Source organism: Camelina sativa, chromosome 7, assembly GCF_000633955.1.
Source record: "Camelina sativa cultivar DH55 chromosome 7, Cs, whole genome shotgun sequence".
Classification (NCBI taxonomy): domain Eukaryota; kingdom Viridiplantae; phylum Streptophyta; class Magnoliopsida; order Brassicales; family Brassicaceae; genus Camelina; species Camelina sativa.
In genome coordinates this window covers 24,644,048-24,664,653 of record NC_025691.1, presented here as the reverse complement: position 1 = coordinate 24,664,653, position 20,606 = coordinate 24,644,048, and the positions used below count along the sequence as shown (strand labels likewise).

At 34.9% G+C, this 20,606-nt stretch overlaps 5 protein-coding genes across 6 annotated transcripts in view; 2 read left to right on the top strand and 3 right to left on the bottom strand.

The window, feature by feature from the left end:
* LOC104702402 (protein CUP-SHAPED COTYLEDON 3-like) lies at window positions 81-2,103 on the top strand. Its single transcript, XM_010418260.1, has 3 exons — window positions 81-377; window positions 493-767; window positions 1,473-2,103. Exons 1-3 carry the CDS (start codon window positions 173-175, stop codon window positions 2,004-2,006), a joined length of 1,014 nt encoding a protein of 337 aa, XP_010416562.1. The 5' UTR covers window positions 81-172; the 3' UTR covers window positions 2,007-2,103.
* On the bottom strand, window positions 5,316-6,160 carry LOC104702401 (RING-H2 finger protein ATL8). Its single transcript, XM_010418259.2, has one exon. It carries the CDS (start codon window positions 6,061-6,063, stop codon window positions 5,503-5,505), a length of 561 nt encoding a protein of 186 aa, XP_010416561.1. The 5' UTR covers window positions 6,064-6,160; the 3' UTR covers window positions 5,316-5,502.
* LOC104702400 (outer envelope pore protein 21B, chloroplastic) lies at window positions 13,031-14,877 on the bottom strand. The gene is made up of 5 exons (XM_010418258.2): window positions 14,674-14,877; window positions 13,908-13,982; window positions 13,655-13,807; window positions 13,456-13,554; window positions 13,031-13,223 (listed from the first exon to the last, which is right to left on the bottom strand). The coding sequence occupies exons 1-5, from the start codon at window positions 14,764-14,766 to the stop codon at window positions 13,140-13,142; spliced, it is 504 nt and encodes a 167-aa protein (XP_010416560.1). The 5' UTR covers window positions 14,767-14,877; the 3' UTR covers window positions 13,031-13,139.
* Window positions 15,046-18,179, top strand: LOC104713303 (dolichyl-diphosphooligosaccharide--protein glycosyltransferase subunit 1A). Its single transcript, XM_010418253.2, has 10 exons — window positions 15,046-15,200; window positions 15,432-15,476; window positions 15,565-16,178; window positions 16,274-16,421; window positions 16,505-16,681; window positions 16,890-16,958; window positions 17,082-17,171; window positions 17,257-17,415; window positions 17,517-17,741; window positions 17,830-18,179. The coding sequence occupies exons 1-10, from the start codon at window positions 15,090-15,092 to the stop codon at window positions 18,019-18,021; spliced, it is 1,830 nt and encodes a 609-aa protein (XP_010416555.1). The 5' UTR covers window positions 15,046-15,089; the 3' UTR covers window positions 18,022-18,179.
* LOC104702399 (U-box domain-containing protein 43-like) overlaps window positions 18,046-20,606 on the bottom strand; it is a 5,652-nt gene continuing 3,091 nt past the window's right edge. For both annotated transcript variants that reach the window (XM_010418256.2, XM_010418254.2), the window contains exons 3-6: window positions 20,282-20,596; window positions 19,896-20,205; window positions 18,224-19,783; window positions 18,046-18,143 (exon numbers count right to left, since the gene is read on the bottom strand). In XM_010418256.2, the coding sequence (XP_010416558.1) occupies window positions 18,052-18,143; window positions 18,224-19,783; window positions 19,896-20,205; window positions 20,282-20,596 (2,277 nt within the window). In that variant the 3' untranslated portion in view covers window positions 18,046-18,051. The remainder of the gene's footprint in view (window positions 18,144-18,223; window positions 19,784-19,895; window positions 20,206-20,281; window positions 20,597-20,606) is intronic.

Here is a 20,606-nt window from a genome sequence, read left to right as displayed (position 1 = left end):
ACACCTCTACTTGTGTGCCATTTTTGTATATAAATATATAATCTTGCACACAATAAGGCTATACTTCCCATCACCTCCTTTTCTATCATTTGCTCTCTTTGTTCTTCCTTTTGGTGTCTCTTCAGTGTAAAACAAAAAGTCTCTTTTTTCTTTCGGTTATATTAATCAAAAGATGATGCTTGCGGTGGAAGATGTGTTGAGCGAACTAGCCGGAGAAGAAAAGAACGAGAGAGGACTACCACCTGGTTTCCGGTTTCACCCGACGGATGAAGAGCTCATCACCTTCTACTTAGCTTCCAAAATCTTCCATGGAGGTCTCTCCGGCATTCACATTTCTGAAGTTGATCTCAACCGCTGCGAACCTTGGGAACTACCTGGTACTATACATCAATACACTTCGTCTTTCTTAATTTCCTCTAAGAGTCTTTCTATTTTAGTTTTGGAATCTTGTTAAAAGTTTTAACGTTACTGAAACTTGTTATATATATGAAGAAATGGCGAAGATGGGAGAGAAGGAGTGGTACTTTTACAGTCTAAGGGATAGGAAATATCCGACGGGTTTGAGGACTAACAGAGCAACCACTGCTGGGTATTGGAAAGCTACCGGAAAAGATAAGGAGGTCTACGCCGGCGGCGGAGGACCGCTTGTTGGGATGAAGAAGACGTTGGTGTTCTACAAAGGTAGGGCTCCACGTGGCCTCAAGACTAAGTGGGTCATGCATGAGTATCGCCTCGAAACCGACCTTTCACACCGCCACACGTGTAAGGTAAACTAAAACATCTTATTACCCACACTCGTGCGCCTCTTTGCTTTTAAGTTTTTAACTTTTGAGTATTTAAAGAAATTTGTGTGTATATTTTTTCTTGTCAATTTATGAGTTGACTTTTCGTAGCAAAAAAAAGTTTTATTGACAAACCACCCTATATAGTGTTATTATTTAAAATCCTGTTACTTTACTCCCACACGTGCGTCTCTTAAACTTTACTGAAAATTACGAGATTTAATCACAATAATGCGAATTTATGCTTTTTTCTTATCAATTAATAAGTTGACTTTTACAAACGATATAAGGTGAAATGAAATGTTTAACCGATATATTTCACTTTTTCCCATTTTTACTAAATTCGTATGTCATTATTTTGTTTGGGTTAGTATGGGAGAAGACAGGGGAGAGAGCAGTTTAGATGTGATAGATTTGATATAAATCTGTACGTGTGGTGTGGATGTCAACACCAAACACACCTTGCCGTTTTCTGTTCACCGAATGCTACTGTTGTGTCGTTTTCAATCACTATTGCTTTCTTTTTAATTACACTTCATAATTATTCAGCAGAAATCAATTTGTCAGGCTCAGACAAGATCTATATCGTTCTTTGGTTAGGTGTAGTCATTATCTATAAATATGTATTTATAAATAAAAGTGTGTGATAGTAACATGTTTTTCTTTTTCTTTTTTTGGTATGAAACACAGGAGGAATGGGTGATTTGTAGAGTGTTCAACAAATCAGGAGATAGAAAAAATGTTGGGATCCATAACCAAATCAGCTACCTTCATAACAATTCACTCTCAACAACACATCATCATGATGCCTTGCCTTTGCTTTTGGAACCTTCCGACAAAACCCTAACCAACTTCCCATCGCTGCTCTACGATGATCCACATCAGAATTACAATAAAAACTTCATTCATGGATCATCAGGCCACAACCTCGACGAGCTCAAAGCCCTAATCAATCCAGTCGTCTCTCAGCTCAACGGAATCATCTTTTCGCCGGGAAACAACAACAACAACAATAACGACGAAGACGACTTCGGTTTTAACCTCGGCGTGAAGACAGAGCCATCTTCGAACGGTGCTATAAACAATAACGAACTTGACGTACGAGATTACTTGGAGAATCCTCTGTTTCAGGAAGCGAGTTACGGTCTGTTGGGTCTTTCGTCTTCTCCTGGACCACTTCACATGCTATTAGATTCTCCATGTCCTTTAGGTTTCCAGCTGTAGTAGAATCCTACCCCTTGGATTTATATATTTGGTGTTTATTTTTATCCTCACCTTTTGTAAAATACATTATTTATATAAATGTTATTATTATTCCTAAGATCCAAAATCTTTTGTAAAACAAAACTTTTTAAAGTTATGTGGCTAGCATTGGAGGTAAAAGCTATTATTGTGCTACTTTTGATAAAAACTGTATTTGTGGGCGTTTCACTGTTCGATGTGATGTCATAAATACGAATAATATTTTGTCACTATTCTGTCGTCATTGTTTCATGTTTTTTTCTTTCTTGGATGGACTATTGTATTTCTCATGTAAATATATAATTTTGATGGACTATATATCACTCATGTTAATTTGTTTTCATTACTTCAGTTCAAGATTTTAGAACTGCAAAAATGACATTTCCGTTAAGAGCGCTAAATTGGGCCGGTTTAACCATTCGAAGACTATATATTTGGTTCAACGACGCACCACCGTGTTTGATTATTAATATTATAGTCTTCGAATGGTTAAATCGGTTTAGTTTGCTCATAGTTTCGAACTACGAAGCCCATTAAACACCAGAGAGGCCCAGAAATGGATAATAACTAAAAAATATTACGATGTTGAACACTTGGTTTGTTCTCTTGGATGCAAATACGATATTTCACTTAGCTCTGTAAATATTTTTTAAAAAATCTTAAATTCTCTGTGTATTTCAATTCCCGTTAAAAAAAAAATCAAATATCTTCGACAGTAAAAAATATTAAAATTAATTGAGTGTGAGAATGTTAAAATGTTAACAAGTGTTATGTTATATCAATCTTGAGAAATGTATAATCAATAAATCATAATTTTAAGATTATATATATATTAATATATATATATGATGCATGCACAGATTTATTTCTAACATGACATACTTTTTTATCAGTAAATAAAACATGAATTACTGAGTACATTAGATATGTAGTCTCTCATTCAAGCCTGTCTATCGAATTTGAATTTGAGCATTACATTGCCTCTGATAAAAAAAATATGTACTTTTCTAGAATCTTCATATATTGTCATCCGATGGTGGTTATATTTAACTGTAACACCACTAGCGTAGGGAATAAAGTATTCATAATAATAACAAAATGATAATGTAGCTAACTACTAATGTGGGAATCTTCGGCCTGATTGGGAATTTTGGTCCATCATTTCTCAATGAGATTTTTTCGTTCCTTCTTTTAACAAACAAAAAGCATGTCTTCACTTTCTACTTCCGACTCCTTCGTTGTGATTCAATCAATCGAAATAAATACCCCTTACTATTTAATATGAGAAAGTATTAGAATGTAATATTAATATGATTAGAGTTAGAGACCCCGAAGCAATATAATGCCACCATCTATTGATGGAGATAAGGGACAAACGGACAGGGATATGTAATATATAGATCATGCACATGCACGTATAATATACAACGAAAGAATAATAATGATTTTTAAAAAGACGTATAATAGTTCAATTATTACAACAACAACAAAAAACAGTATCAATCTCTTTAAATTTGAATATGAAATACCATTTTTGTAGATTCAACATTAGTCAATTTTGTGTACATGTTTTGGATTATGAAAACTGAATTCATTGGTCCTGCAATCACATATGAAATTTCATAAGGTTGAACTCTAATGTCTTCATCAATAGCGTATTATATTATGCATTATTAATGCTTGGACATTCAACGTATTTGGTTTGATGGTAATAGCTTGGTTTCAGCTTGAAAATTTTAATGATGGAGCATTAGTGCGTTACTACCATTACGAGCTATATCATGAAAACTATAGTAGTTAGAGGAAATAATTGATGGATATTTTTGTGATAAAATGCTATATTCAATGTCAATTATGCAATTTAGTTTATGTCATTTTAAATTATAGCACTTAGCACATGGACGCACTTTCCATAGTGGACAAACTCGTGATGAATGATGATAGCTCGCGATGGTGGACCATATCTTTATTTGTACGTGTTTTACTCGATGGCTACACGAAAAAAAGGATAAATAATCAATATAATTAATCAGTTGTTTTTCCTCTGTGTAATTATCTACATCTTGACTAATTTATTATTAAATTACGTTCTACTTGTAATATTTCGCACTTTAGTTGTACCCTAAGATTTTGGCGATCTTTTGTTAGGTCAATGTTCGAAGACAAAAATAAGATCATCTTCATGGTCATTTTCGAAGTTCTAATAATTTAAAGTCTCGTATGATGATTTAGTGGGATACAGGCTCGTGCTCCCAATATTTATAAAATACTTTTAACAGAAAACATGAGCAAATTAAATACTCCATCCGTTTCAAAATATAAGATGTTTTAATTAAAACACGCATATTAAGAAGTCTTACTTTTAATAAGTTCAACCAATCAGAAACAATACTGTATAATATAAAATACTAAATTAATCTAAAAGTTGCATAGAAACTTGAAAACATCTTATATTATAAAACAAAAAACTTTTCTAAAAAACATCTTATATTATAAAACAAAAAACTTTTCTAAAAAACATTATATTTTGAAATGAAGGGAATATATTAGAACCCCACAATTAGTTTGCTGCTTTATTAATAGAAAAGGGAAAAAGAGAGAACTCACACAATACACATTACACCATCTGCTCGACCTACACTGGTCCATCTGTCTGCTTTTTCCCATTTTATATGGAATATTCCATTAGTTAATCGAATTTGTAGCAACGAACAACCAACATTTTAGGTAGACTCCCTTTGATGCTTCTATCAAACGTAAACTGTACAGGAGTAACATGACATATATTTATTTTTTCATACTCGAAACTTAAATACAGAACTAACTAGCACTTTCTATCAAACAAACAAATTTCAGTTTTACAAATTATCTATGAAGAAATGTTAATTTAACTATCGACAAGATATTATCAAAGAAGTGCGTGGAGTTGATTCTTATTTATGATATTAAGTATAGATTCTTATTGATTTTGGCACGACATAAAACCATGCATGATGCTCTAAAACTAATATATGTTACCAACATTCACGTAACCATAGGCTAAAAAGCGTAGAGACAAAAAAATAATGGAATTAAGCACTTGGTATATCGTATATACCCAAAAAAAAGAAGGTTAATTTCGGGTAATTTGGATTGTAGCAACGTAGAAATTAAATTGTGTGGTCCAACGTCTTAGTTTCAAGAGTTATTGTAACTATTTCTGTATTTCAGGGTCTCTAGCTAGTTCACAAACAAGATGTTAGTAAAACAAAATCAGTCCATGTTATGTATAAAGAATATAAAAGAAATAAATTAAAGGACTAATTCACTTTCCATTTCATATAATAAATTTACAATAGATAAAATATATGTACATGCCTGCCGAGTAACATTATCCTTTAAAATGATAAGGATTTTTAAATATCATATCTTGTTTAATCGAAATCCATTCATGAAAAAAATAAATGGGAAATGTTTTTAGAAAAAAAAAAAAAAAAAATCAAGGTAAGAAGTTATCAGGATCATCTTCACTTTGCTTGATTCGGGTATCAGGTTCGGATCCTGAACTTGAGCTACCGGGTAACCCGCCACATTTATGACACCTGGCAACCACTAAGATTTGACGGCAAGAAGGACAAGAAGAGTGGGATCCAAGCCACGTGTCGATACACAATACGTGGAAACCGTGACCACACTGCGGCAACACCCTGAGCTCGTCTCCGGCTGCGAACTCCGTAAGACAAATCGCGCACTCGACGAGTTTCTCAGCCGGCGGCGAGTCCGGCGAGTAAGTTAGCTTAGGTAACGATCGGAGCACTTTCTTTTTCAAACCTTTGTTGGCTGCAGCTACGGGCGGTTGATGAGTCTGATCCGATCTGTTTCTGGTGGCGATACGTCGGAGCCAGGCGCAACGAGAGACGGCTATTAAGCCGAGGACGCATGTCAGTGCACAAAGAAGAACCGCGAGGATGAGGACGAGGTCAGGGTTGAAAGCCGGAGCAGCTTCCGCCGGAGATGGAGGATTTGCTTCTTGGAGAAGACGGAAGAGAAGACGCGCCATTGTTGCTAAAGACTTAGAGAGAAAGGGAGAGAGAGAGAGAGAGGTTGGTTTGAAAAAATTGAGAGGGATTAGGAGTGTGAGCGTTTTTTAGGGAGGCAAAGAGGACATGGGATTTATAGTGAGAAAGATCTTTGTTGGGTATTTTGCTTTTTTATATTATAAAGTTTATATTATATCACTTTCCGTTATAAGGTTACTTTCGTGATTTTATTATTGTGATTGTTTGCCTTAAGTCCTATGACTGATTTTGACCCAAAAAAAAAAAAAAGTCCTATGACTGATCATGTAAACTCTATGAGTCCTTTTCTTCGATGTTTTGTATATTAACGTTCTCAAGTTTTTACGGATAGGTCGGCAAGAAAGAAAAATGTTTTGCGTATAGATAAATTTGGGTTAGACGACAAACTAGAAAATGACTTTTGTTTTAAGTACCATCAAAGCTATATATATATAAAAGTATATATATTAATGTTTGTTTTAAATAAATATTAACGATGTTTCTATCTATATATTGGTTATATATAGTTATATATAGGAGTTAGGACCATCTCATTGTTCCAAGTTACGGGATGTTTATGGTAACCTAACACCTTTATACCTAAAAATTAAGCATTGGTTACAATTAAGAAAATATAGGCATAATAATAATACAACGGTCTGTTTTTTTTTTCGTATGGAGACTGATTGACAATCAAATGTTCCAATTAATCTAGCTACTGGAAAATGATATATGGTATTTAAATGGGATATTGATAGTCTTGGTGCAGTAGAAACATTTAAATTGATGTATGTGATAAAATGGTGCGTGTGGGGCAGACACATGATAGGAGTGGAAGAAGGTTTGTGTGTGCGATGCGACCATCAAACACCGAACCACGACATAAGTTGATAACGTATGTTGTGTATCGCTTATCCTAACATTCTTTTCTTCTTCGTTTTTATTGCCCTAAAAATGATTATTTGTCAGTTTGTCATCCACATCAAGTAATATCAGGCCGAATATGATGTTTGTAGTGGGTTATCTAATAACATAGATTATTACTGATACATATTATGGAATTTATGGACCCTTTCTTTATAATAAAGTTGTAACTGTAATGAATTGTTGATATATTTGATTTCACAAAGTTGGATCAAGTTAAGCACCTCATGTAGCGCTATTCGCTAATAAGTCCACTATGAGTTGCTAGCTTAAATCGATTTCAATTTTATTTAAGATATATATATATATATATATATATATATATATAGAAGATACTTCAATTTTAATTGAGTTTGGAATTTGAGTATATATCTTCTAAGATTTTATGTGAGTTTCAGTTTATGATCTTTTGAGTTATTACAAAAAGCAAAAGGTTGGGATATTCATTCCATGGTAGATCCTACATTTTACACATAATTTTTATTACTCAATATTTAAGAAATACTAGGATTATAGCAACTAGCTCTATCCTAAATATTGGGTTGTTTTACTTGTTTATTTATTCGAATATTTTAAGTTTTTGCTTCACTTGATGATGCATACGTTAAAAGACCCTTAATGACGTTTGACCTAGTGGAGAAATGTGATTCTCTACTCTTCGTACTATAATGACCTTTGAAATCACGAAAAGAACATTTTAAATCTATGGCTGCTGGACTATATAATTGGAATAAACAAGCTCTATTTGACGATCTTTTTAACAATGTTATGTTAGGACTTAGGACATACTTATATGATGCTGTAACGATTTTTGAAAACATTAAATTACGAAAGTCGAATTACAACGTACTACGTTTTGATTACTAGTAGTATTATTCATTGCTGGTCCAGGTCTTGCATTCAATCAAGCTGACATGGCATGCAATTGGTGTTGGGATAACGGCTAAATTCACTAAGGGAAACTTTTTGATGTTTAGATAAGATCAATCTTAAATATTAATCCTCCTAAATAAAACTTATGAACTTTTTCCTATACATAGGATAAATCTAAGTGGTCTTTTTCTTGTATGTACAATCCCATCTATTTAATAATGACCGTGGGATTGCATCACACATACCACCTATAAAGTAATCCAAGGAAATAATAAAGTAAATTGCAAACTTTTCCAAACTCGAGGTCCTATTTGTCATGTTATATAGACCAAGAAAGTATAATTTCTTCTGATCTTGTGGCAAAAAAAGAAGAAGATGAAGAACATATTCAACATCTATTTGGAAGAACAGTTTTAATACCAAAAAGTCTTGTACCAAAACGTTTGTGGTTTTGAAAGTCTCAACAATAATCCAAGTATACTATTTTTTGCTTAATAGTTTTATCCAACCACTCTTAGAGCAAAACCATTGGTCATTTTGTGGTAGTCTTTGCCGAGACTTGTAGAGACACCATCAGATCTTCTTCTTACCAAATGTCATAACTTGACTGGTTGATTTTTAAAAAACAAATAAAATTTAAATTAAATGATATTACGATATTAGAATCCATTTTGAGGAGATGACCGATAAACATGCTCTTAGGGTTTGATTGGTTACATAAATAAAATGGTGCAAATGATACAGTTTTTAATTTTTACCGATAACAAAAACATTATCAACTCAGCTTTTTTTATACAGCTTTATGTATTGTTCTTTCTTACATCTTTGTACTATTCTGTAAGAAATTTACATATTTAGCTTACAGTTTTTTTGTACAATTTTGTGTATATTACTAATCAGACACATTATTATTTTTGGATAAAGGTTGCTAGCTATAACATATTCTCAGCGATATATTCATATGAAAAATAATTATGCATTTTCTCCTGTATAAATAAATATACAATTATATAATATGTAGACAACAAACGATATGAAAGTTATTTTGGATTTTTTATTAAAAAATTACTCATAATTATATGTGTACATATAATAATTATAATTAACTTCTCCTGACTATAAAGTAAATATAGGTGAAAAACATATGTGGAGAACAGTCACTTCATCGGCCTAACATGTAGAGAATGAAACGAAGGTTCATGTGTGTGAAACTTTTGTCCTCTATAGTCATCAAACTTTGTGTGAAGGATGATAATAACAACTAACTAAAAACATGCCTCAAGACAATTATTATTTGGCCAAGAGAGACGCCTGTTCTTTCCTTATTCATAAACTTTTTTCTCTTTAATTTACTTATCACTCAATTTAATGCATTTGGTATTTATCTTTTATATACATATATAAGCCGTTAATTAATTTATTAAGAAAGCTGTAATTTTAATTATTAAACAACTACTGGTTTGATTTAAACGTTGAGAGTTTTGGGCATAAACCTCCCACTAATTGCTTATTGTTGCATTGTTATGTTGTAGTTGATTATGACATGATTTGCTTGATGCAAGACAGTGGATATGGAATATTAAACAACCGGAAAATTGAATCTTAAAACAATGTTTTTTTGACTAAATTTTGTTATTTTTGAAAACAATGGTCAGAAATATATTTAACGATTTTGTTACTTAACTGTAAGTCTGAATCTTGAGTATTCATTTTGTTAATGGACGACATCAAAACGATTTGTCAGATGTGAAGAGAGGTACAACATCTTATAGAAGTAAGCAAGTTAGCTCTAGCTTTAAATAGTGCGATGAATTAAGGCACCTTAAGCCACATCCATACGGAGTTAGCTACAATTTGGGCTACGTCTAAACACAATTGTTAAGAGACAATTATTTGTATATATTACCAGATTTAATTTTAGTGATAACCATTTGTTGTGACTAGCAATTCTTGCTTTAGTGATTGTTAAATTAGATATGTATATTTGTTGAAGATAAGCATGGTTGTTAGCTTATTTAACAATCTTAAGCGTGCATATATACATTGGTCCCTATATACATTTTGATAGTAGCTGACTAGCTGTGGGCTCTCTTATTGTCTTGAACATTAATACTAAATTGTTGTATTGTTGCATGGAAACTAAACGTACTAAATGAATAATATGAGACAACTAAAAAAATGAAAAAGAAAAAAAAAACTATGAGAAGAATTTATAATAATGGAGTGGTGTGGTACATGAACATGTGTGGTAAGAAAAAAAAAAGGAGGAAACGTGTGAAATTATGAGTTTCTAAATAGAGTTAGATGACAAAATATATATATATATATATATAGAAAAGAGACTATTAATTAATTTTGTTGACTAGTGCAATTATCACTTTCCAGTTTCCATTTTCTCACCGCCCACTCTTGCTTTCCGTCACATGCTTGGCAAACTTTATTTTGTTTTAATTGGATTAATACTCGAAAACTATAGACCCAAAAATTACATAAACTTATAAACATTTTTTAGGTCAACATTAAAACTATAAATATTTATATTGCCAACTTAAACTATATGAGCGGGTGTAATAAGTTTATGACTAACAAATGATGCAAAAAAAAAATCTAAAAATCGAAAAGAATCATACGTACGTAATTGACTACTTCAACCTTTGAACGTCTAAAAAATTCATAGCGAATTCGTAAGTTGTAGTAATAAACTGCTTTCACCAGTTGATGTAAATTTAGGATAACAGTATCATTCTAATTAGTTTAACTTTTAAGACTTTAGTTATGAGTTCGTGTAGATTTGGAATTTCCTATTCTATAATTTTTTTATTTTTGAAATGTACCGGTGGAGTTATACATATGCAATAATCTGCTCTCTGCAGGTCACATGTGAACATGTAAAGCACATTTTACTTTCTATTCTTTTGATATAAACCCTTTTCTGGACCTTATGATTATTATATAATATGCATGATCATATAGTGTATATTGAAATAAATATTTGATTATGCGCAAGTGTTTTGCTTTTATTAGTTTATATACCATACGGAGTATGATAACCTGGAACCAAATTATAGGATTTTAAAGAAACACATCGAACGTGACCAAACTAATTTAATGCCAGCCATGAGATTTTCTCCATTCCTCATTAGTGGCTTAGAGATTGCCTAAGGAATTGTTTTCCAAGTTATCATATAAAAGCTGTCATTTCAATCAAAGAAAGTGTTTGCCTTGTGTTTACTGTTTACTATCTCAAAGCTTCACCAAACAGAATTCCAATAATTTTTTTGTTTTTGTCGTCTAACTAGGTTTTCACCCGCAGTACACTGCAGATCTAAATTATAAATTATTATATTTTAAATAATAATTTTTAATTTATTTAGTTTTCAAATTTCTAATTAATTAACTTTAATCTAATTTTGTTTAGAATATTTTTTTTTCTTCTTACGTTTTATACAGTTTATAATCTAATTACATTAAATTTATTATTAGATAGAATATAAAATTTTAAAATACTTAGTTTTGTTTTTTATAATTAAGTAGAGGTGTATATATATATAAGGTATATTAGTATATATTTTTAGGTGTATATAATTTTTTTTTTGGAATATTAAGAATGTGCGGACTGATTCATAACAAATCGGTTTATTGTTGAGAGTATAGATTCATTGAACAGAGCTTTGATTTTGATATATAAGGTTTAATAATATATACTATATAGTATATTAGATGATGGGGAACAAGATATATACGCGGCACAATGGAATGACAATGCAACTTTTCACGTTACTGTTACTAAATATCCCACAAATCTACATCATAATTTCTTCTTTTTTTTTTCTGTTTTGCAAAACAAGAATTTCTTTAGGTATTCTGAAAAATTACTAGAAAATTAGAAATATAATAATTTATAGGTACACTTTTGTTTTTTGTTAGACTATATACGTTGTTTAATGATTATACCATTTCACTCGAACACCGTTTAATCGTTTATTATGATTTAGGAGGTCTTTAGTTTGATTCGTCTTTCTAGTCAATTTTAGGCATTTTAGCTTTCGGATATTACTTTACCATAGAGATAGAATCAAATATTACTATCGCAATGGATATATAAATTTTTTTCCTACGTGTACCTTAATTGAAAGTTGAAACTGATAATACATTGCTAAAACGACTTATTACCCGACATGATATATATACATACAAAGATGATGTTCTAAAAGACTAAAAAAGTTGATAGAGATGCATGACTAGAAGATAATTCCAATTACTTTCCAAAATATCTTTACAGGTTGGGGAAATTAAAAAAGTATTTAACAAAAGATTTGGGATAAAACTTGTCACATCTGCGTGCATTTTTTTTTCTTTTTTATTAACAAAATAAAACGAAAAAGGACCTCATCACTTAAAGAGTTAGAGAGCTTTTTTTATGTATCAGCCATTCAGCCGCCTCTAATAAAACATTGAGATATTATAGTTAAATAGTTAAATGTAATGCATAAGAGATCACGTGGATTTGAAGTTAAAGCCATTAACAAAATCTAAACGATAAAATTGGTGACTAGTCTGAGTCTCTTTTTCTTTTACCGTTTGAAAACGATCTTTGATCCTTTTTCAGTTTTCTTTTTTCTTTTCTCGTTTCTGAGTGATGATGATCAGTAAGCAAATCTTGAGCATACCCCATTTTCGGATTCTGAAGATCAACACTTTTGTGTGCGGCCTTTTTTAAACTCTTTGGTACTGATGTTGATGCTCCCAGCAGCATCATTCTCAATTTCATCCAAACCAAACCGGTCCAAGATTTTCAGTTGGTTTTTAGGTTTGGAGTTGGTTAGTGAATTCATGAAAAATTTCTGGTTTGGCATGTTTTGCCCGGTTAAGTTATCACACGGTTCAGGATCAATGGATCTCTGAGGGACCTAGGACTAAGAGTGTTTAATTAAAGTCTCCTCTACTAATAATAAAAGTTAAGTAGATACGAACCCTTTTATCCGACATAGGAACATCCACATTTGACTTCAGATCCATCGCACGGTTCAGGATCTGAGGGACCTTGGACTAGGAGTGTTTAAGTCTGTACTCATAATAAAGTTAAGTAAGATACGAACCCTATTATCCAACATAGGAACATCCACATTTGACTTCAGTCAGAGGACGCAAGGAATAAATACAATGGAGAGATGATCTGGAAGATTTCTGACTTTGAATTAATTGATAGAACTAAAATGTGTTCATTGGTAGTGGTATCAAATACATTTCTCAAATGATGATGATGAAAAACTAAACGCAGTTACAGGTCATACCGCAAGTTCCATTTTCCCTTCATGTTTGCGTTGAAAGTCCAGTTGTTTTCTCTAATCTGCATATAAGGAACCTGCAAGAAAGAGGTAACACACTGTTTTGATGAATCCAAAGAAAGCCATTTTCCCAGTTTAACAAAGGAGATGTAAAGCCTAAACATGATGATACATCGGTTTCATAATAGAGGCCACTACGCAAGTAGTGAGCATTGAAAGATTTTAACTGCCGGTTCAAACATAACCAGAAGAGTGAATTTTGGAAGAGTCAACATACTTTCAGCTGATCAGATACGAGAGAGATGATACCTTCTCAAACATTTCGTAGCCAACTTTGATCCGTACATCTTGATCTTCCTTAAAATTCATAATGTTCCAGGCAAATTCTGCAGCTCCTTTAGGGTTCTTCTGTTGGCCAAAAACGAGGACAGTTCGGTGAGGTAAAAAATCCACAAGCAAAAAAACATAACTTCAAAGAAAGTTCTTGAGACCAAAAAAAACACCGAACCTGATTCAAGTCTTGATCAAGATCACACCGCCCTTTAATATTAAAGGTTACATGCTTATCAGTTCTCACAGGAAACTCTTTTTTCCCGCGTAGAAGACACCGAAGCTTTTGGCGCTTATCATAATGCAGTCCTACCGCAAGGCCTGTTGAAACCTAAGGGGAAATTTGTAACACTGTATTAGTATATTAATCAACAGCTGGAAACTATTTAGGGGAGAAGAGATAGAGGAACCATCAGAAATTGAGATCAAACCTCAGGGAAAAAGTATCTCATCATCCCACAGAAGTAACTCGGGGCCCCAGTTACAGTATCTAGCTCTCCATGAAACTATCAACAAACAAAAGAACCATCAAAGAAAATAAGAAACAGAAATGTGATTGCAAGATAGCAACACAACTTGGCTATAAATGTCAAGATACTGCAGCCAAAAGCTAAACAACTATAGCAGAACAAGCAAGCGGGATACACATACTGACAAGTAATGAATCATGATTCAAGAAAGCTTGTTTTTTTTGACAATAACCATTATAAAGGAAGTTAACTATTCAAACAAAATCTGAACTCTTAATTCCTACACTAAATCACACTCTCAAAAACCCAAAACTCAAAAAGCCTAACAGCACAATGATGATACAGAGACCCACAAGAACACCAAGAAGAGAGTGACACAAACAACTCCATTCTAAAAATTGGAACAAATCACCCCTGATTAGCAGCAACTTCACTCAGATTAGGGTTTCATAACAACATTAAGAGCTGCTTCAAAATCCAAAACCGGTTCCTAATCTTATCTTCTTAACCAAAAGGTTGAGACTTTACAGTTCACTTATGTCAAAATCCACTCCGGAACACCCAAAACAAACCCTACAGGTAAAATAAACTAAACCCCTGCGAACATTCAAGAGAGTTTGGGCATTCATTAAGCTCAGAAACTAGTCAATAATTGAATAAAGCTACTAAAATCCTCCTCCACAGCAAAACAAAAACGAAGGAAACAAAGAAGACAAAGTTCTCTCACCTGTAAATGGGTTCTCGAGTTCACAGGGACCTTCTCTTTGGCATGAATTTTCATAGACCTTGAATTGCAGGTATACCTCAGTGATGTCTCCATTTTCCCTTCCCCTCCCCAACAAATCTTTCTTTTCTCGAGAAAATCGCCTGGAAACACAAACGCAGAGCCAAAAACCAAAACCAAAACCTCACCTAGTTTTCACACAGTACTGTATCATCATCATCCTCTACACCAAGGTTTACCATATTCCAACCAATAAATCACTGCCATGTGTCCTTTAAGCCCATATTTAGGCCCAATATATGTGGGCTTAGATAAATAAAATAAGCCTTTTCTTACGGGTTTAACCCGACCCGGGAATTAACCCATCATAGGTTTGATTTCTCTGAGTGAGTGAGCGAGTTCGAATAATCTTGACAAGGATGAAGCAATCGAGTGTCGTCGTCGTCGATCTGTTGCTTCTTCTGCTGACGATCGCTGTAATCGCGACGCCGGCGTTCTCCGATCTGGTCTTATCAAAAGTCGAGCGTCGTGTAAGTCTCAATCACTCTCCCCCACACACAATAATCTTCGATCTGGTTTTTTATGATTCACGAGGTTCCTGATCCAATAGCACGAACTTTGCATTTGATGATCTGTGCTTAACACTTGGGAATCAGTTCTAAAGATTTAAACTTTTTTTTTGTGATCTCGTTAGGATGGGATATAGAATTCTGATCTTTTGTAATTTGTATAGTGATTTCTATTTCGAAATTGTTGTGCAGATCGATGTGACATCACAGTTTGCTCGTGTTACTAAGAGCCTTAAGGTAACTTCCATGAGACTGTGTTAGTCAGGGTCTAACTTACGAATTGTGTTGCCGTATCTAAGTCCTCTTTTTCCAATTTGGTGTTTAGGTCGTTAATCCTGGCTCTGAATCAATTTCTGAGTTTATGTTGACCTTCCCTAAGTTTCTTGGTAACAATTTGGCATATTTATCGGTGAAAACTAAACGCCCTTTGGCCAATCTCTCTGTTAAAAAAGCTGATCCGAAAGGAATACCGGATTCAATTAGTGTTTACTCAGTTGCATTACCCAAAACACTCAGTAAAGGCGATTCTTTGACGCTAGAGGTAGTTGCTACATTCACCAATGTACTTCAGCCATTTCCGGAGAAGATTACTCAGGGTGAAATCCATCTTGTTATGCTCCAAGAAAGCGCACAGTATCTCTCTCCTTACACTGTTGAATCTCAGTCGTTGTCTATCAAACTACCAAATGCTAGAATCGAATCTTACAGCAAACTGGAGAATACAAAGCTCCAGGGATCAGAGCTCAAATATGGCCCATACAAGAACCTCCCACCGTTTTCATACTCTCCAATTGTTGTCCACTTTGAAAGCAAGGCTGCATTTGCCGTAGCCGAGAAGCTTGTGCGGGAGATAGAAGTGTCTCATTGGGGGAATGTGCAGGTCACAGAGCATTATAATGTTGTTCACCGAGGGGCTCAACTCAAGGGCGAGTTTTCAAGGTTAATACTCTGAATGAAGTTTTAATCTTCATTTATTTCGCTATTCTAACTCACAAATTGGTTGCTTCATCATTCTCGTCATATTCCAACCGCAGGTTAGACTTTCAAGCCAGGCCTAATCCCCGAGGAGCATCTGCCTTTAGGCATTTACTTGCTAGATTACCTCCTAGAGCCCATTCCATTTATTACAGGGATGATATTGGAAATATCTCCACGTCTGAGATGCAAAGTGATTCGAAAAAGGTTGATCTTTTGGATTAACGAGTATTAGTCTTACAAATATTATTGCTATATGTGTTTTGATCTTTTTGCTGGTTTGGTTGCAGACAGAGCTACTAATTGAGCCTAGGTTTCCCTTGTTTGGTGGGTGGAAAACTTTTTTCACGATAGGTTATGGTTTACCACTTAGTGACTTCTTGTTTGCATCGGAAGGGAAGCGTTTCGTCAACATCTCCTTTGGCTCCCCTATGATTGACCTTGTCACTGAAAAACTTATTGTACAGGTTGGTATTATACACTTTCCACTTGAAGTGTTTTCCTTTCGTAGTTTGATTTTCGTTAGCTTAAGAATGATGTGGAAGCAAATTAATCAATGCAGCAGTCAATCTTTTATAATAACTGGATTGGCCTGTGATACACCCATATTGAGTGACATTGAGTAAAAATTCTACTTGCGTGATGTTTTAGTTGTGTTTTCTTCTTCCATCGTAGGTTGTTTTACCCGAGGGGTCAAAGGATATATCAGTTACCACTCCGTTTGCTGTCAAGCAATCTCGAGAGGTAACAGAGTCTTGGCTTTATTTGATCATGATATATCCTCTGTCTAGTGATTATAAGTCTTCGTGTATTTCAATTAGGATATTTAAATTATTCATGTTTCTATAAACTTACTGTTCTTTGCAGATCAAGTATTCACACTTAGATATAGCTGGTAGACCAGTTGTTGTTCTCGAAAAAGACAATGTTGTTCCAGATCACAATCAGCATATCCAGGTAATGTAATACGTTAGCAATGCTGTCATTCTAAATCCACAATATTCCAATGTTTAGTTGATGATGAGATTTGTTTTCTGTACAGGTTTACTATAAGTTCAGCAACATCAATCTACTGAGTGAGCCATTGATGCTGATCTCTGGATTTTTTGTTTTGTTCATCACTTGCATCATATACACACGGGCTGACTTCTCAATCTCCAAGTCCTCTCCTACATATTTGGCCAAACTCCAATGGGATGAGGTACATTGGAGCCCTTTTTCAAGCATATATTCACATGCTATGCTGGCATCTTGATTCTCTCAATGGTAGATATCAAAACATGGCTCCTTTTGTTTTTCCAGGTCTTAGCAACACTCCAGGAAGTCCAAAGCATCATTCAAAAATGCTTAGCTGCACATGATAAGCTCGAAGCATCGCTGCGTGATCTCTCAAGAACCGGTGACTTTCAAACATGCAAAGCAGCCCGCAAATCCACTGACAGTTTACTAAAAGATCTTTCGAAAGAACTGAAGCCGTTACTGGGTTTCTTACAATCTTCCCCATCAGCTTCTCACATATCTCCAAAGGTCCCAAAGTTCTTTACACCTGTCTCACCTCTCTTAGTCTCTGCGCTGCTTAACAGTCTCTTTTTTCGAACATTTTTCGTTGATGCAGGTCGAAGAGCTAGTTGTAAAAGAAAAAGAACTTCAAGAGAAGTTGATGGCCAAACATACCACTGTTGTGGAAGGGTATGAGAAGAAATCATCCGGACGTGATATCGAAAACCGGATCGCTTCTCAGCAGCAAAAGATCATAGCTTTGAGGCAAGAAATCGAAGATCTTCTAGAATTCATTGATGAGATCTAGAAAAGTTAAATGTAGCAAATCTTCTTAAGCTTAAAACCAGACTTTCGAATTCACTCCCATTAGAAAATTTTGGTACCTTAATGAGCAGTGTTTATCAACTTTGGATGACAGCTCAAGTTCCTCTGAGTTTAACAATGAATCAAATTATCTTAAAATCATTTACAAGAATGCATATAGGTCTAACCAATGTTGGAGAATATACCAGAGAAGTTTGGGATCTTATCAATGTGCCTCAAGGCGTTCTCAGCAATCTGTTTTGTCTTAAAATCAGCGTTTTGAAAGGCGTCAATAAGTGCTGCAGTTACGTTTTGTTCTTCTCCGACTTCTCTAGCTATTTCTTCAATTCGTAAGATCCTCTCAACCATCCACACAGCTCTAATCCTCAAATTCTCTGTTTGATTCTCCAACAGAACGTTTAAAATAGGCGTAATACCGTCTGCTTCATCAATCAATCTCACTGCTTTTTCAACTTCTAAACCGTCTTCTAACAAAGTAGAAAGAGCTGCAAGTGCTGCTCCAACCACCTTCTCATTTTCATGGTCCAGTAGATCAACCAACTTATCTACTGCTTGTCCTTCAACGAGACAAAAGCTTTCTCTCACTGAGCATATCCCTTGATGGATCTTGCAGATACCTAGAACAACAGGCGGCTTGCTCAGACATGAAAAGATCGATACACAGTAGTTGGGAGGAGGCAGTTCAGGTATCCTTGTTAGATTCTTGGATTCAAGTGAAAGATTCTCCAAAGCTATTGCAGAAGCCATCTGGATGTTGTCCTGACTGTTGGATTGAAGGAGATCAATGAAAACTGCAGTAAGATTGTTCTCACAGCAGAACGAAACGGCTTGAGTCTCCTTGGTGAGTGCGAAGGTGATCCGAGCAAGAATACTAACAAGTCTTTCAAGAAATGTTCTCTCGAACCGGATTCCCCTGATTTCTTTTTGGCGTATACCACTTATCTTGGAGATGATTTTCTCAAAAGCACCATCTCTTAACAATCTCATAGTCAGAACCAAATCTCTCTCAGGAAGCTCAGCTAAAACTCCAGCAGCTGCAGCTTGTTCCTCTGTGATGGTTGGTGTATTCTCTAATATGATAGCGACAAGGCTACCGAGCTGTCCAACAGTGCCACGCAACGCATTGGCTAGTTCCTCACTCATGTGTGGGGAAATGTTATGAAGAAGCTTGATAGAAGCTAAACGTAAATCATCATTCTCATGAATCTCAACGAACTGAACCAAGCTAATGATGGCAGCTGAGTTTCTGATAGCAGAAACAACATTAATAACCGAGTTTGGACAGCTAGTGAGTCCAACAAGAACCGCCAACAGCTTTCCCTGGATTTCTGGACCAGTGTTGCTAGTTAGTTGGAGTAGGCTTTCCACTATGTCCTCTGAGACAAGAGTTTGGTGATCAGGTCCAACAGGAACTTTGTAAAAGTCATAGCCAATGTTCACTATATTTGCAAGAATAGTGGCAGAGACTTCTTTAAGTCGAATTGGAAGCTGGTTTGGCCCAACATAAAACAGGTCTTTGATAAGCGGTGGTAGTATTCCTGTATCGATTAAGACTTTGGCACTCCCCTCAAACGTTGAGATGTTGTTGAGAGCTCGCAAAGCAGCTTCCCGTTGGCGCATGTTGCGAGTTCTCATAAGATCGATAAGTGAAGAGCCCACAGTTTGAGCCACAATAACTTTCACATCGTTATTTAAGGCAAGCTCCCCAAGATAAGAAGCCATGGAGATTTTTGTTTCAGGTGAACCTGCATATCATATATAGCTATGATTTAGATACCTAACCAACTAAGAGTTCTATGTTTCCATTGTTACAGTTTCATCAAAACCAATCAGAGAAAAATGGTTTGGTAAAATCACCTTCAAGAAGCTTAGCAAGAAGAGGCTGCAGTCTACCATTGGTAGCCATCTCTCGAACATTATCCTCTGATACCTCCAAGTTTGTCAAAGTTTTATCAGCTTTCTCAACAGTTGAAACAATCTCTGACTTGCTGCTCGTCAGACCAACCAATAATATGATTGCTCCACGAACTGATCCAATCTTCTCGCACAAGGACTCAGACTTGGATAGCTCAAACAACACAGAAACAGCTGCTTCCCTCCCCTTTGATTGCTCTTGGGTTAGGAACTTGACTATTGTACGCACATTGTCTCCTTCAGCTACTATTGCCTGCAACACAACACACTAATAAGTTTATTAACAAAGGGATTAAGAGAACAAACAGAGAGATAAAACAGAGACAAACCTTGCTCTCATCATCTCCCTCAACAACGACTTGAAGAGTTTGTAAAGCCTTATACCGCACTTCATGGCTACTACTTTTTAACATATCAGTAATCAACCGAACGAGCTGAGGATTGCGTACACGGTGCTTGATCTTACGAATGTTCCTACAAATATCTCGTACGTTCTTCAAAGCCAGCAAAATATTGGTCTCAGCATTCGCCAAGTAGAGTGACTGACGAGCAATATCAAGCTTCAAAGCATCGTTCCTAGCTCTCCACTCTTCGATTGTGTTACGCAGAGCTATACTCGGGCTTAGATCAGTGACACTCAGCTCCTTGGAAGTT